The 13,747-nt window shown below is 36.7% G+C and overlaps 1 protein-coding gene across 1 annotated transcript; it reads left to right on the top strand.

The window, feature by feature from the left end:
• Positions 1–7,587: 7,587 nt before the first annotated feature.
• On the top strand, positions 7,588–9,284 carry LOC134670550 (alpha-(1,3)-fucosyltransferase C-like). Its single transcript, XM_063528359.1, has 2 exons — positions 7,588–8,607; positions 8,940–9,284. The coding sequence occupies exons 1-2, from the start codon at positions 7,700–7,702 to the stop codon at positions 9,223–9,225; spliced, it is 1,194 nt and encodes a 397-aa protein (XP_063384429.1). The 5' UTR covers positions 7,588–7,699; the 3' UTR covers positions 9,226–9,284.
• The last annotated feature ends 4,463 nt before the right edge of the window (positions 9,285–13,747 follow it).

Genomic DNA, 13,747 nt, shown 5'->3' with positions numbered 1-13,747 from the left:
GCCTATATACGTCCCACTGCTGAGCACAGGCCTCCTCTCATGCGCGAGAGGGCTTGGGCTATAGTCCCCACGCTAGCCCAATGCGGATTGGGGTCTTCACATATACCTTTGAATTTCTTCGCATATGTATGCAGGTTTCCTCACGATGTTTTCCTTCACCGAAAAGCTAGTGGTCAATATCAAATGATATTTCGTACATAAGTACCGAAAAACTCATTGGTACGAGCCAGGATTTGAACCCGCGACCTCCGGATTGAAAGTCAGACGTCATATCCACTCGGCCACCAGTGCCACCACTGCTTAGCTATCATATCAGCTTCTAACCCTTCCTAAGTCTGCGACGCCGCCGCAAGCTTTCGGCGCGTAATGCCGAGCAATATCAATACTAGTGCCAGGAACCTGAGAAATGAGCGCCGCAATAACATTGGAGCTGCCGATTGTCCCTACAGCTGAGATCCGAGATTGGTTTCCGAACGGTTCTGATTGACGATCATTTTGGAATCATAGTGATTTCTGAAAGTAAGCTTAAAAATATCAGTTGGTAGAGTCTGGCTATGCAATGGACTGATTAAATTAAATCTGCCATGGAAAGACCCATGGGGCCAAATTCGACATGTACAACTGTCAGATTTCGCATCCACGTCAAATCAACAGTTGATTTTATTGCATACTGAGTGTTGATTTTATCAACGGTGGATAATATCATTTGGTACAACCAAAACCATCCAAAACTCAACTCTAAACTAAGGGTGGTTCGGTGTGGTTTGCTTGCCACCCTAACTGTGGATTGTTAATGTCAAATTTTGACATTGTACGTATTCGAGAACTTATGATTTTTCCCACATCAACGGGAGATCAACACGATACGTCAAACGTCGCTTGTCGAATAGGGGTCCTGAACGCATTTGCCAGAATGACATCCAACCGCGGAAAATGGCGAGAAATCGTACGGCAAGCAACATCTGTGCCTGATGTCAGCAGTTGACCACGACACTCTGCAGAGAGTACGACTAAGAAGAAGAGTCTGGCTAACGAATGACGGACCTGCTAAAACGCGGCAATTATGTAGGTATCATTTTCCCTCTACCGGGTGCAGATTTTCAAAAAAATTGCACTGCACTCTATGTGTAAGGTACTTTAAGTGTACCCCTTCACGTTTAGAAAAATATTAAGTTAGAGTCGGACCAATAAAAATCTGCAGCGAATTTGATAGCCCACGCAATGCAAGTGTTATTTATAAGTCACGTTTAGAATAACACTTGCACTGCGTGGGCTATCAAATGCGCTGCAAACTTTTCTTGGTCTGACTCTAAAAAGGTCATGAGGTATGTACCAAAATTAAGATGAACACATTTTTTAGACTTTAGAGCATTTTTGCTACTGGCTATTCTGTAATTTCCCCTGAGTCGGGAGCACGGAGAACATTTATTCATCTCCGCTAGGCACGTAGCATTAGCTAGACCTAATTTTAAGCATTTATTTTGATTAAAAAGATGCCTGTGACAGTCGGTTTTACAAACACCTAAATAATAATGTAATTTACTTAAAACTAATTTTACAGTACATATGGTGCTACTTTACCGCCCTAGCGCGGAATTAAGGATAATACGTGCCTTTGTCAAAAATTTAAAGGGCCATATGTACTGTAAAGCGTTATACATTACACGTGCGAAAGGGTAATTCGCAACGAGTGGCGGTATATTGAAACACCACCGAGTGTTTCAAATCGACACGAGTCCTACTTTCCTACTTTTCGCACTTGTGTCGTAATGTCCTATTGGAGGAAGATACTAAAATACCAATGTATTTGCCGTTACTCAATGCTTAAAGGATGACTCAGGTTCTAACGGTCCGGGTCCGGGCCGAGGCTTCCAACACTTCGTTTTCTATGGCATGTATCTTATTTATTTAGGGCTTAAACCAGATAAGTTCCGTTGGTTACTCTAACAATAAAACGTAATTGTACCTAAGCTCCGTATTGTTTTTCCAAACGAGCTTGTCCGTCCGTCTAACGAACCGTGTTCCGGCAACTAGTAAACGAGGTTAGGACAATGGACATACATACATATTTCTATTTAGATCCCTCAAGTGAACTTTCGCGTGCATATTATACTATATTATATTATATTATAAATATATTTATATTTATTATAATTTATAATATAGTGCTAATATTATAAATGAGAAAGACTGTCTGTATGTCCATTACCTCTTCATGCTTAAGCCGTTAAAAAATTAAGATAACATTTGGTACAAATGGAGATAGTTTCAGACCCGGGGAATCATCATCATCATTCTATGTAGACGAAGTCGCAGGCAGAAGCTAATAGTTATAGTAATAGTCATTCTTGAAGTGAAAACTTCTTTCGCGACGCTGAGCACTTTTTGAGGTGGGGAAAAAATGATAAACTCGATTCAGCGTAACGCGTAACGTAACGCTGACGTCATGTGTCACGGACAATATTATTCACCAAAGAACTTTAGTCATAACGTATCATAATCAGGTCAATTATAGTGAGACTGTAAAAAGACTGCAGCGATTTTGATAGCCCACGCAGTGCAAGTGTCATTTTAAACGTCAAACTTCTATGAAATTATGACGTATACATAACACTTACACTTACACTGCGTGGGCTATCAAATTCGCTGCAGACTTTGTTTGGAGCGACTATATTTAAAACTGGACTTTTATATTAAGCAATAAAGCTCAATGTTCTAATCTTGTACGGGCTGAAATACGAGGATCTCACAGTTACATTCTAACTTTATATCACTCAAATATAATTCAATAAAGCTACATCTTGATGAAATCGCTAATAAAAGTGAACTCTAGTACTGTTGAATAAAACTCAAAATATCATGACCAAAAATATATTTAGATGCGAGGTCTGCAAGGTAACTTTAAAATTTCTATTCAAATTTTAAACAATTAGCGCCACAAATTTAAGCTCACTGGCCAGCAATTTCGGAACTAAAGTTTTTCAATGGAAAGGAGGATGGGTCAATAATACATAGTGCCGCAGACATTTTGGACTAGTCATTGAGTTTTCACTTCTGTCGGCACTACCGGAGTGCAACCCGTTGTTTTTTGTATTTATTGAGGGTTTTTGACAAGGCTTTCTAGTGACAGCTGCCATGCAATCGAAATTAGGCTCTCATTTTAATACTACATTCTGAAATATCTTTAAAATTGACATTACCTAATATTCAGTTAATATCTATATATGACTTATGATACATGATGTTATGCGAAGTGCATTTCTGACAAACAATAATGCCAGATGGGGGTAACCCGTATAAATATCTTTGAGGTCGACTGTAGGTACATCCGTCGTCTATTATAGTTGTATATCTGTAGTTACGAGGTTACCAGATACGCAATGTCCGCTTCGTCTCAAGTAACAATACGATTTGGTAGGAATATCTGTATATAGATAAACTATACGAGTACACTCAGCAGCAGAAGTTGCTAAGCGGGCCAGGTGTTCAAAATGATCTTGACGCAACTTTATTGTTAAGAGAATAAGAGCGTGTCAAGGTAATTTTGAACACCTCGCCCGCTTAGCAACTACTGCTGACTGTACCTAGGTATCGATAAAACAGAAATAATCAACATTTTCTCGTCGCATCTCAATGCTGATACAATTTTGCGAAGAAGCCGCCAGCTCTTCGGTCAACAGTTAAGGGGCCCACTGATTAACAGTCCGCCGGACGGTATCGGCCTGTCAGTTGTTGGAAACTGTCAAAATCTTGTTCTAACTGACAGGCCGATACCGTCCGGCGGACTGTTAATCAGTGGGCCCCTTAAACCAGACTCGCTTTGCGGCGTGAATTTAAATTACCTATCACGAACCTTGTACCTATAGTTATGCATAAGGTGCATTCAGGTAACTTCGAAAGCGGGGTAATGTTGAAAATTGATTAATAACTATGAAATAAACACAGTCATTTTTTGAATTAACTTATTTTCCCTCCACAACCTGCTTTAATTTTCTGAGTATGGGTTGGGAAACTCGATAAGCATTCGAGGCATTTGTGTCGGATATACCTACTCGTATTTTAAAAATTAATGCAAGAAAGCAAATTAATCCGAAGTATTGCATTTTATACACAATTTGTATTTGTAAAAACAGCAACCCCCTAACTGTACATCGGTGGTTCTTATTACAAAAGGCATAAGGTCCACCGATGTACAGTTAACATTACAGTGGGCAATACAAGCACGCTGGGACTTAAAGTGACATTCCATTTCCAACTGCAGCTGCAATACTGTTCATTTTATTATGGAAACGCGTCGCTGTCATTGTCAATTTCCATAGTAAAATGAACAGTATTGCAATGCTGCAGTTGGAAATGGAATGTCACTCCTACAATGTTATGAAAAATACAGTCTGCTGTGGAATCTTGTATCTAATATGAATAAATATTTATTAAACACTGATTTAAACTTTCACGATTATTAAACATTTTATACATGTACGCGTACATACGCGTTTACAGTAGAAAAGTGCGTGAAGCCATTGAAATCAAAAAACATTGCAATTTTAATCGGGACGAGGGTTTTAAGATCTCATCCAGTCATTAGTAAATGTAAGCGGAAACAAATATCGATAGTCGATAAATCGAATATCGTTAGTGTTGTGTGTCGACTGAGTATTATATTCTTTGGTGTCGACAGAGTGACATCCCTAGTGCGCAAAACGTTCAAACTGATAAGCAAGCAAGCGGGTAGTTCGAAAAACTCGCGCGGCTAGAAGATGTTGATGTCAACTTGAGCCAGTCTTCTCCGAGACCACGGGGACAACGCCGTCCTCGAAACGTCGGAGGTAAATCTTAAAACTTAAATACGCGATTAAGTCCCGTTGTGCAGTTTGATAAATATTTATTTTAAGTAAATTTGGTCAGTGTCAGAGGTGGATTTCGTGGAATGATTAGATAGTGATAGATAACTATTAATTCTCGTTATCCATCTATCGTGATAATGATAACACGTGGGTATTGAAACGGTGTCAGTCGATAGTGTACACACGGTGTGTCACCTTTCTACCACCATATTTGTGTCGGTTAATACTTGTGATATTTTAAAGGATTTTTTAATAAACGTGGTAAGTCAATAACAATCACTCAGGTTTACACCGTTATTCGCTATAGCTTACTTACTACCTCTTTACCTACCTACCTCCTTAGGTACCTACTTAGGTACCTCGTTTTTTAGCATTAGAAAAATGGTAGGTAAACAATCTTGACGTGTATTTTTAGTAAACAAACAGTTTTAAAAATAAATCGATTCACCATACTCGAATTATTAAAGAAATATTACATATAAAAATAATTACAGGCGCCTTTTACCTATGCGTAATGATGAACAGAACTTTGTATTTACAACAAAATTTAATAACCAAAAAACCGGCCAAGGGCGAGTCGGACTCGCGTTTCTAGGGTTCCGTACATAAGTCCGACTCACGCTTGACTGCACATTTCTAATAGGTTTTCCTGTCATACAGGTAAAGAAGTATTTTGTGTATTTTTTTTTATTTTGACCCAGTAGTTACGGAAATAAAGGGGGGAATGGTCACTTTTGGCTATTTTCTTAAATAACTTCGAACCTATTTATTTTAAAATTATAAAAAAAAACATGTCCATCTATGGGTCACTAATTTATATAAGTGTACCAAATTTCAACTTAATTGGTCCAGTAGTTTCCGAGAAAATAGGCTGTAACAGACGGACAGACAGACAGACGCACGAGTGATCCTATAAGGGTTCCGTTTTTTTCTTTTGAGGTACGGAACCCTAAAAAAAGCATATAAGTTACAGTTTTTTGGAATGCTTAATTAATCAAAAAAAAAAATCTAATTTGATTTTTTTTTTTGTTTTATTTTAAGCAGTTATGGCCATGGGTAAGAAAATGACACTATTATCTATTACCTATATCAACTTATTATATAAACATACAAGATAAGAATGAAACGGCCCTGTGTGAATCGTCACGACGCATTTTAGTCACGCTCAATGATATTGAATGCCAATCGGTAGTGACACTAGTGACTTGACATCACTTGTCATAAAATTGCGAGTTGGAAATGCAATTTCTCTTTTTGACAGTCATTTGTCATATCCAATAATCGCTCATCTCATACCAATGGCGTTGATTGTAAAAATAATTCATTATGAAAATGATAACCTCACCTTACTTACCTATAGGAGGTAGCCTTTAGACGTGATAACGTCTTATAAATCAATGAACACCGGTAGCATGCACGAAAAACTGTCACGTTGTGGACAGATCTCCATGGTAACGTTGTGGACAGATGTCCATGGTAACGTTACAAGTTTTCTTATGACGTTATCACGCAAAATTATCGTCCGTAAACCGACTTTACAGACAACCATATTTTTTTTGGTATATTTTGCATTAGAAAAAAGGTAAACAATTTTCACGTGACTGTTATTGAAATCCACTTTTGAAAAATAAAATAAATAAATCACGATAAATATGCAACAATTACGAGTCTTATATGATAGTTCACCTTATTTTGCTTTCATACGTACCTAATTACTTACTGATTCTTTGAAAGAGTATTTCAACGCCCGTCAAGATTGTTAACTATTTTTCTAATGCTAAAAAAACGAGGTATAATCACTTTTTATACGCTCAGATTTAAAGTACAACCTGCCCCAGCTTCGCAAGGGTTACACAAAACCTTAACAAATTAGTAATTATGTATGTTTTTTTTTTAATTTCTAGCAAAAAATTATAAACTAAAATTAATAACTACATAAAGCTATAACTAACTACAACATAAACTAAAACTATAAATAAAAAAACTGGATCAAGCTTTCTAGCATACATTTATTATACACGAACTATATATTTGAGTAAATTAATAATTATTATTTATTTCCATAATTAAAATTACATTAAAAATTCGACTTACAAAAATTTTTAATCGATATTAAACTTTCGTGAGACATATTTTAAATTGTTTATACGACAACGGTTTCACTCACTTGAATTTTTAGCAGCCGCCCTACCAGACCTTGACCTGACAACTCCGGCTGCGGAGTGCACCGCGCCCCCCGCCCCCGCTCTGTCAGCGCGCGCGCAACGAGCGACGAGGCGAGCGGCGCGATCAGTGCACGAGTTGCAGCCGCCGCGAGCACTCGAGCCTGAGGAAGGACCCCCGACGGGCCCGAAACATGTCGCCAATAGCGACTAAAAATTCAAGTGAGTGAAACCGTTGTCGTATAAACAATTTAAAATTTTTTAAATAAGTAATGATCCTTTGACTAACTATATTGGAATGACTTAGATCGATTAAGTTTCTCATCGGTTTTCTCAACTTGTTGCATTACAGCCCTATTAGTAAATGAACCATTAATAGGTTTCTCTTGAAAATTTTCTATTTTACCATTGCAGGCGCAGACGTGGGACAGAGTGTTATTCTGCGGCCCTCAAACCACAGTCTTGGACAAAATGGTGGTAAAATAATACATGTCAGAAATAATAGTAAAATGAATGTAGCTATTAATTGGAGGCAAAACGATTGGTTCAACAAACACGAATTTCATGTTATAACGCATAATGAGGAAATACACTATATTAAGTTCACCGCAAATTGGACCTACCCGAGTTTCAAGATTTTCAAAGATATTTTATGTATTGCTATGTTTTGCTTTCTTCGTATTCATACTATACATGAACTGGTCTCAACGTTCCAACACAGACCTCGATGAACTAATAATCCAAGAAACTTTGAATAATCACATTGTGGATCCACCTTTTGCAAACCAATATACCCCAAGAATCGAAAATACTACCCGTAAATTTGACCAAAATAGCCTAAAGTACATATTGCTTTGGACACCAAAATCTTCTCTTCCGTTCAACTTTTTTGGAACGGGACAAAACGTATTTATTAGGAACAAGTGTGAGTTTACAAACTGTTACGTGACTGCAGACAGGAAATATTTCAAAGGAGACCTCACAAAATTCGATGCCGTAGCTTTTAATGGGCGAAACTTGAGATACGTACAAGCATCAGAGCTGCCCCAGCAGAGATCGCCTCATCAGAAATACATCTTCTTCAACGTAGAGTCTTCTACTTACCAACCGGTCTGCAACCCTTGGTGGGACAACTTTTTCAACTGGACATCCACTTACAAGCTGAACTCTGATGTAATGTACTCGTATATTTATATAAGGGATATGAATGGCGTACACGTTGGACCTAGAATAGACATGGACTGGGTTAAAGATATGAAAGAAATTGATGACACGTTAAAACAGAAGTTGAAGAGTAAGAAGAAGGCGGCAGCTTGGTTTGTATCTCACTGCATCACTAGAAGTAAGAGAGAGAAATATGTGAAGTTACTTCAGAAGGCATTGGAACCTTATGGGTTGACCATAGACATATACGGACATTGTGGTACGTTGGTGTGCCACGGCTACCAGGAAAAGAAGTGTTGGGCTATGGTATCATCTGATTATTACTTCTATCTTTCCTTTGAGAATGCCTTCGCGGAGGACTATGTGACAGAGAAGTTGCTTACCGCGTTGAATAATGACGCAGTGCCGATTGTGCTAGGAGGATCCAACTACACCAGGTACTTGTTCAATTATCACTTTAAGTCCAAAACAGCCCTTGCAGGTTAGAAGAAATTAGCTAACTTATTGGCAGTCCAACTAACAAATTTAATCACTTTATTTGGATAACCACAACGATACAATACTCTTCATTAGAATTCTCACAAAATAATCAATTTTAAGTAGTCTAAGTAAATTTAAATAGGGAACGGAATGGGGAAGTTTTGGCAGGTACCATTTTTAAAACGTGTAATCTTCGCAATTAGTTTGTGTCAGTTTTCGAGGACACGAGTCCAATTTTCCAATCACTTTTGCGCGTCACAGGTAAACAGCGACATCTACCTTTTCCCAGGTTCCTCCCGCCCGGCTCCTACATCGACGCCCGTCACCACGAGCCAGAATCCCTGGCCCACGTCATGGCGGACATCATAGCCAACCCGAGCAAGTACCACGAGTTCTTCCGATGGCGGAACCACTACAAGTACTCCGAGCCAGAAAAAATAGAGGACGTGTGCAACTTGTGCTCGGCGCTCAATGATGAGAGTATGGCGACGATGGAATCCACGTATCCTCATTTCAGGAGTTGGTGGAATCCGGACTGGGAAGAGAGATGTCAAGATGACAATTGGAGCACTTGATCTTACTTGACATGGACATTTTGGTTGAACTCGATCGCAATAATAAAGTGTGTTTTTATATGGCCTACATGGGGGCCGATTTTTGAATTTCGATCTCGATTTCATCACTCGAAAGTCGGTGGAAAACGGCGAAATGCAATTTTTTTAAATACGAGCGATCAAAATTTGGAATCTAGTGGTATTAATGCCTATAGTAGCTGGTGTGTTACTGCACACCGTTGTATGGGGACCTTGCACTTTGAGACTATGCACTGAAACTTGGCATAGTTGATTGTTAGCTGGTCTTGAGCAGATACAGACCGGGAGCCGAAGAGAGCCACCTCTCATTTAGTGGGGTGGGGGGAGGGGGGAAGTTCGACGCTGCCGCGCTTCACTTGGAGCAATATTTCTCTAAAACTATACTTATTAGGGCATGTAATATATCATTTTCGGATAAATTGAGGATGAAGAATCTAGTTTTGGAACAAAAACAATGCACTTTCTAACAAAAAAATTGCATAAAGTAGAAAAGATTAAAAAACGTATTTTTGATTTTTTCATAATTACCAATTTTTTTTGAAGTGTAGCAGGAATCTGAAATCAAATATACAGTAGTAAAGCTACACTTATTATGTTTAAGAAAATATATAGTTTATTATACAAAACTGTTGATAAATGGGTGATAAAAAATTATATTAAGCGTGGGTCAGAGTGATCTCAATACAAAATATTATGAATGTGGGGAAAGTTACTTATAATTTGTTCTACAATTGTTTATTTTTCTTGTTTTTCGTAAATAACTCGTAAACGGTAGCCCACTTTCTTATAAAATAAGTGCTACTTTTTTTCGCTACCATCAATATTTAAAAAAAATATTGAAGGGAGAAAATAAATACTTAAGTCCCCTTTTTTAGTAATTCGTAAATAACTCGTAAACGATGGCCAATAGCAAAAAATGTTTTATTACATGAATAATTTACATAAAATTTCCTACAAAAAAGGTTATTCAAACTTTTTCGCTTACATTTTACGCTTAAAAATTTGGTAATTACGAAAAATTCAAAAATACGTTATTTAGTCTTTTCTACTTTATGCTTTTTTTTGTTAGAAAGTGCATTGTTTTTGTTCCAAAACTAGATTCCTCATCCTTAATTTATCCGAAAATGATATATCACATGCCCTAATAGGTATAGTTTTAGAGAAATGTTGCTCCAAGTGAAGCGCGCGGCGTCGAACTTCTCCCCCTCCCCCCCACTAAATCAGACGTGGTTCTCGATGTCTACCGGTCTGTTTCTGCTCAAGACCAGCTAAGAATCAACTGTGCCAAGTTTCAGCGCATAGTCACAAAGTGCAAGGTGTCGTGCACTAACAAACCAGGTATAGTATTGGAAATATTATTTAACGAAATGCACGAAATCGAATGGTCTAAATTCAAAAATCGGCCCCCTGTATTGTCAAAACAACTGCCAGACAGATCTGATGGATACCTATAAATGAATATAGACGTAAACTAGCATTATTATTACTTTAGTATATAATTCGGTTAAATTATGTTCTAATGTATGGGCAAGAAAAACAAATTATAGCCAGCATTCTATGAATGTAGTATGATACCTTTGGTTATGGTGCTTTACGCACACTAGCGTCCCTCCCCCTCCCCCTGACGCAACCCCCCCTTTTAGCATGAAATATGTCCCGGTTTACGGTTTTTTTTTATTTTTGAGAAAAGTATTAGAGTTAGGAAAAAAGTGTCAATCAAAGAAATCTTCCCTATTAAATTCTAAACAAAAAAGGTTATATTAATTTTTTTGATACGAAAAAAAACCGTATACCGGGACATATTTCATGCTAAAAGGGGAGGTTGCGTCAGGGGGAGGGGGAGGGACGCTAGTGTGCGTAAAGCACCATAACCAAAGGTATCATACTACATTCATAGAATGCTGGCTATAATTAGTTTATCAAAAAACGCAATTTGACCGAATTAATATATTAAACTTATAGTGGAGTCCAATAAAAAGACTAATAATGTAAACAACCCAATTTACCTTGCGTAATTTTTTCTTAATCCCCCACTTTTTGTGGACAACTATGATTTTATATCAATTTCTAGTTAAAATACTACCTATATGTTTCTAATATTTCAATAAAAACAACCGTTGTAAAACTTTTACGTCAAGTGCTAACAAAATCTGACATATTTGATTACATTATTTGTCTTTTGTTATACCTACAGTAGTCACGAAAGTCGTGAAAAACAAAACGTCGCTCTTTTGTTATATAAAAAGGATTTTTTTAAAGACAGGTGACGCATTTGGAAAGATAATATCTGCTCGCCGAATTGAATTTAAATTTCCTAAAGCGTTCTTTGTACAGGGGCTGTTGTACAAAGAACGCATTATTTTTTATCATTATTTCTTTTATTACGCTTTACCATTACTTTTATTCTATTGCTGTTCACAATGGAAAGTTCCTCTTTGGACGCTTTGAGAAATAATTGTGGTGAAATCTGTTTTGTTGAATTTGTTTTGAACTTTGCCATTTGTTATTATTGTGGTTTAACGTTTTATGTTTGATCTTTGAATAACATATAAATGTATGTCCTACGTGTGCATTAATTATATGTGAGTTTTTATCTACACAGCAATATTGTCCATGCAAAAAAAGTATTTATTTGAAAAGTGCTCGATATTAAATTTTACAAAAGTACAGCAAATTGAAATTAGGAAATTATGATGTGAATTTGATTTAAATTCCAGTTAATTCCTCATAAAGCTAAACCAACATATAAATAATAAACTGCGAAACAAATACAGCGATTTTTAATCGACTTAACAACCCGCTTTAACTTTTAAAGTAATGTATTGGGAAACTCGATAAGCATCTGACGGTTAATTCTGTTTTTTTTAGAGCACCGTACAAAACTTTGTTCACGGTGCTCTTATGGGATCACTTCGGTCTTGCAAATCGGTTAAATGCGTTTTTCTCAAAGACCGTTTGATGTAGGTACCTGAAATTTGGAATAGTTATGGCAAGTACCATCACTAACACTGTGAATAAATCGAAACTGCTTATTTCTGATTTTAGGGGGAAATTTAGGGGTTAAGAGGGGTAGGCTGAATTTTATTTTCAATTGTAAGAATCGTGTGAGGTACCATTAGAAAGCTTGCAAAAAATTGAGTCGATGGACTGATTTTGACTTCATTTTAGAATGCAATAGTTTCGATAAAAAATGCATTTAAAGTTGCAAGTTTTCATACAAAAATTTTCACCTCTGTCCTGGCGATTTTCGGGAAAACTATAGCTAACAGGCAGCTGACCAGTCAATATCCAACTAAAACGAGTATGGAGACGGCGGGAAAATTATCAGGTTAACTCTAACTTTATTAGTTTTTAAACTGCAGCCTGATCTTTGGTTGCTTAGGGCTAGCTAAGTGATGCTTACACTGGTCATTCATATTAAGAAGTAGTTTTAGTAAGTAAGATCCTTACTTAAAACTTTGGCATTGAAATTTATGACTTATGTCTTTGATACAAAGTTTAATTCTACTTACTTACTTTTGTGAGATATTTCATTTGTTTTCTGAATAGCCTACTATAAGTATGAGAGAGTAAAAGATCTGCAAAATGCAACCTTATTATAAAGCAAATAAGTTTAAATTTCGAACGGGCTTTCCAACCAATGGACTATCGCAGTGTGCTCAGTAAGAATCATATTTATTATTGGAGTTTATCAGTTCAAATTTAAATTAAGAATTCCGTTCTTCACTGTCGTTGTGTTTTTTTTTCACATTAGAGCACATAGAGTTAGTAAAGCGATAGAATAGAGATAATAAAGTCATTCAATATTTATTAACAGCTATGGCGTCATCTACCTATAGATTTTACTGAGAGTATCTGATTCGTCGAAACAGTACCTATTCCTTTTCATTAAGTACCATTACATTTATGTATAAAGTATGTATATTTTTGAACCGATCTATGAGAGCAGCAACTAGATACTGTTCTGTTACGAAAAAAAAATTAAATTTAATAATTCACAGTTTTTGGAAACAAAGGTAAAGTTGACGAAATATAAAGTAAGCCGATCTTGATCAAACTTGTTTGAGTGACAAAAATGTCAGTTAAGATTTGGTACTCATGAATTCCAGTTCTACTAAAATATTTTTGCTTTTAAAAACTGATGTACAATAAGTCCAAAATTGTCCGGTATGTTAGGTTTATATTCAAATTATACGCAATTATTTGTAGCAACTCCGCCAAGTGGACGGAAACAGGTACTGGACGGCAACCTGACGCAGTTACCCTATTTGTACTAAAACTTAGACATTTATTATTAGGTACTTATTTCTGTGACTTATATGAAACATGAGCAAATTGATTAATACTTTACGTTAATTATATTTTGAGTCAGAAACAAGCCTGTGCCTGCCCAGTCTACAAGTTTAAAATACAACAATTGCGACTATATCAAAGATTATGAGGTTGTATGTATACCCAGTATTTTTGACGGATTTAGTTTTTCATGCTCGAAGTTGCCTGTCAA

This window comes from Cydia fagiglandana, chromosome 14 (assembly GCF_963556715.1).
Source record: "Cydia fagiglandana chromosome 14, ilCydFagi1.1, whole genome shotgun sequence".
Taxonomy (NCBI): domain Eukaryota; kingdom Metazoa; phylum Arthropoda; class Insecta; order Lepidoptera; family Tortricidae; genus Cydia; species Cydia fagiglandana.
The sequence above is the reverse complement of the archived record's forward strand: the minus strand, read 5'-3'. Positions and strand labels throughout refer to the sequence as shown.

What these genes read in the sequence shown, in the direction of transcription:
- LOC134670550 (XM_063528359.1), top strand. Translation starts at nt 7,700, where the DNA reads ATGAACTGGTCTCAACGTTCCAACACAGACCTCGATGAACTAATAATC. An exon ending in GGAGGATCCAACTACACCAG is followed by an intron (nt 8,608 to 8,939) that starts GTACTTGTTCAA and finishes ACCTTTTCCCAG; the next exon opens with GTTCCTCCCGCCCGGCTCCT.